This window comes from Dendrobium catenatum, unplaced genomic scaffold (genome assembly GCF_001605985.2).
Source record: "Dendrobium catenatum unplaced genomic scaffold, ASM160598v2 fragScaff_scaffold_1604, whole genome shotgun sequence".
Classification (NCBI taxonomy): Eukaryota; Viridiplantae; Streptophyta; class Magnoliopsida; order Asparagales; family Orchidaceae; genus Dendrobium; species Dendrobium catenatum.
In genome coordinates, this window is record NW_021320066.1 from 91,121 (window position 1) to 94,362 (window position 3,242).

General features: G+C 36.5%; 1 protein-coding gene across 3 annotated transcripts; it reads left to right on the top strand.

Annotated features, from left to right (window-relative positions):
• The first annotated feature begins 548 nt into the window (after positions 1 to 548).
• On the top strand, positions 549 to 2,714 carry LOC110099261 (probable LRR receptor-like serine/threonine-protein kinase At1g34110). 3 transcript variants are annotated; one of them, XM_028700853.1, is made up of 2 exons: positions 550 to 1,754; positions 1,861 to 2,103. In XM_028700853.1, exons 1-2 carry the CDS (start codon positions 666 to 668, stop codon positions 1,966 to 1,968), a joined length of 1,197 nt encoding a protein of 398 aa, XP_028556686.1. In that variant the 5' UTR covers positions 550 to 665; the 3' UTR covers positions 1,969 to 2,103. The 3 variants fall into 3 exon arrangements, with proteins under 3 accessions (XP_028556684.1, XP_028556686.1, XP_028556685.1); XM_028700852.1 differs by having other exon boundaries at positions 709 to 1,045; positions 1,117 to 2,714; XM_028700851.1 differs by having other exon boundaries at positions 549 to 2,714.
• Positions 2,715 to 3,242: the final 528 nt, after the last annotated feature.

Below are 3,242 nucleotides of genomic sequence, written 5' to 3' on the forward strand. Positions count from 1 at the left end.
GATCGACAACACAATGCAAAACAACATCAAAGATAATAAGAATTTAGCATGAAAAAATTTAAAATCGAAAAAAAAAATCACAGAATTATGACACCCTAATAAATTCGTTATATTTGAATTAATTGATCGAACAATACAAAGTGATTGCAGCTTGCGGCCCTACGTGGTCACGAGTACAGCCTTCTACAGACATTTGCCGGTCGCAAGTGAGTTCCGTCGGACGATCGTGAGCAACGTCAATTCGGGTTAACCGGAACCCAACCCAATTTTAAAAACAGATCAGAATCTTGACCCGAACCTGATAAGCATGACAAACGAGTTGACCCGAACACAAAATTTTTCAAATTGGATCTGAATCTAGTCAAATATTAACACCCCCTAAGAAATTCCCCAAACAAGAGGAGAACAAGTAGAAGAGAACAAGAATAAAAAGAGACCAATTATAAGATGCCGGCTCATATGATAGTTGTAGATGAATCCCCAATATAACGAGGTAAAAATTAAAATGATGCCAAAATGTTTTATTTTTTTGCCTATAAACTTTGTTTCTTTTTTATTTGTACACGATTAGTTTAGTTTTCCACCTACTTTTCCAAGATCCCATCAATAACGTCTTTAAGAAGTTCCATTCTCCAGTTTCTCCCTGCCCTCTGGCTTCTGCCTTGATGATTTCCACTTACCTAACTCTTCTGTCTTTGTTCCTTTACATCATCTTCGTCTCTGGATGCCTCCCTGTCCAGAGATCGGCGCTGCTACAACTAAAGAAGGGCTTCAATTTCTCTGAGCTGGAATCTTGGCAGCCAAACACGAACTGTTGTCAATGGAGCGGCATCCTTTGCGACGATGATTCGGGTAATGTCATCCATCTCGACCTCAGCTCTCAAAACATATCGGGTAGGATTGATCCGATCCTTTTTAATCTCACTTCGTTGCGTGCTCTCAACCTTGCCTTCAACAACTTCTTTGGAAGCTTTCTTCCAAGTTCTGGATGGGAAAAGCTTGGGAATCTCACACATCTGGATCTTTCAGACTCGGGATTCCAGGGGCAAGTACCCATCGGCATCTCTCGTCTCAAAAATTTGGTTTATTTGGATCTGTCTTACCTCGAGTTCACATATCTAGAGCCAAATTTCGAAGCGCTTCTCCAAGGGCTCAGTAATCTGAGGGTGCTCTATCTTGATGATGTGAACATCTCTGCTAGTGGAGAGGAATGGTGTGGAGCTTTAGCTAGGTCAACTCCCAAACTTCAAGAGTTGAGCTTGGTATTTTGTTCGCTCTCCGACGGCATTGGAATTTCCTTATCCAAGCTTCGGTCTTTGTCCATCCTTGACCTTGAAGGGAACAATTTGAACACCAATATACCTGATTTCTTTGTTAATTTTACTTCATTATTTGTGCTTCGGCTAGGTTATTGTGGGCTTAAAGGATTTTTTCCCAAAGACATATTTAAGCTTAAGAATTTAACAATTGTTGATGTCTCCTCTAATCCAATGCTTTCTGGTTCCCTCCCAGATTTCACTATGGATAGTGCTCTAAAAAGTTTGGTGCTTTATGACTCAAAATTTTCAGGGTTTTTACCTGATACAATTGGCAATGTAAGGTCTTTGGAAATATTAGATCTTTCAAACTGTAATTTCTACGAGAAAATACCATCTTCAATTTGGAACTTGACTCAGCTAAGGAATTTGATCCTCTTCTCCAATAATTTCACAGGTCTGATTCCTCCTTTTCAGTCACCTTCATCTGTTGTTGAGGTAACAATCGCACAGAATCAAAAATCAGGTTCAATACCTAGAGTTTATGGAGGGAGAGGTCTTCAAAAACTTGTCATAATTGATCTATCTAATAACTCGCTTTCAGGCCCAATCCCTGAAACCCTATTTAATCTACCTCAGTTGCAGGCATTGCTGCTTTGGCAGAACCAGCTCTCTGGCCAACTTCCTGTGTTTGTTGAAGCTTCTTTATTGAAAAATATTGATCTCAGTAATAATAACCTCCAAGGAAAAATCTCAACGGCACTTTTTCAGTTGTCTGGACTCGAATTCCTCTCGCTTGCTATGAATAACTTTACTGGATTTTTCCAGTTGGACTCTATGTTATTTCTCAAGAACCTCTCATATCTTGATTTATCAAACAATAATATCAATGGAGAGATCCCTACATTGATTGGAAATCTTGTTTCTCTATACTTGCTCAACATGTCAAGAAATGCTTTGACAGGTCCAATTCCTCATCAGCTTGGCAGTCTGACACAACTCAAGTACTTGGATCTCTCTAAAAATCATCTTTATGGAGAAATCCCTCTTGAACTTGTTTCTTTAATGTTCCTTTCTGCTTTAAATCTCTCCTACAACAACCTAGTTGGAAGAATTCCTAAAGGTGGCCTATTCTCGACGTTCTCAAACACTTCATTTGAAGGAAATGTGGGACTATGTAGGTTTCCTTGCAACACTTTAGTTGAAATGATGAACAATATCTCGATATCGCCTCCAACTTTAGATGACATAGAAAACAAAAGTTATATGATTATATTGGGAATATTATTTGGTGTTGGATTTGGAGGGTCAATGGCAATCGTTATTGTGCTTGATGTCTTGTGCTTTGATAGAAGCAAGAGGAGAAACAGGAGAACTGTTGATGGATAATTGGTGATTTTGTATTCTTAATCTAAACTTTTTTTCCTTTCCATCAAGTCGAACTCCACTTGTATCTAATTTGTGTAATTTAATGACCTTGTAATACTAAAACCTTAATGTATAATATTTATCAATGTTTTAAAAACTAGACCGTGAACCGGTCACATGACCGGTCCGGTTCAGTCATAAAACTGCCTCCGCACTGAGCCGAACCGGCCCAGGTTATTTTGAAATTTCACAATTTTTAAATATTTTTAAAATTTTTTAAATAAATAAAGTGACATATATTTTTAAAACATTTAATAATTGTAATACTTCTTTTATTTTAAACATTTGTACCCAAACCATCATTAAGCATTGCACATGGCCCCACCACCCACCACAATATGTGAGCACTTAATATAAGAAAACTCAAAATACTATATAAACAATAGCAAGAAAGTCTTTAAAGTGATGTGGTTTTATGTATGAGCTCATAACATATATAATGCATATAAAAATTATATTTTAACAAATTTTTTAATTAATTATTTTTTATGTAAATGATACTTATTTATTAGTTAATAATAAAATTTTATTTATTTATACATTATAAAAAATAATTTA

Excerpts from the sequence above, each read along its gene's own strand:
- LOC110099261 (XM_028700851.1), top strand. The coding sequence starts at position 666 with ATGATTTCCACTTACCTAACTCTTCTGTCTTTGTTCCTTTACATCATC.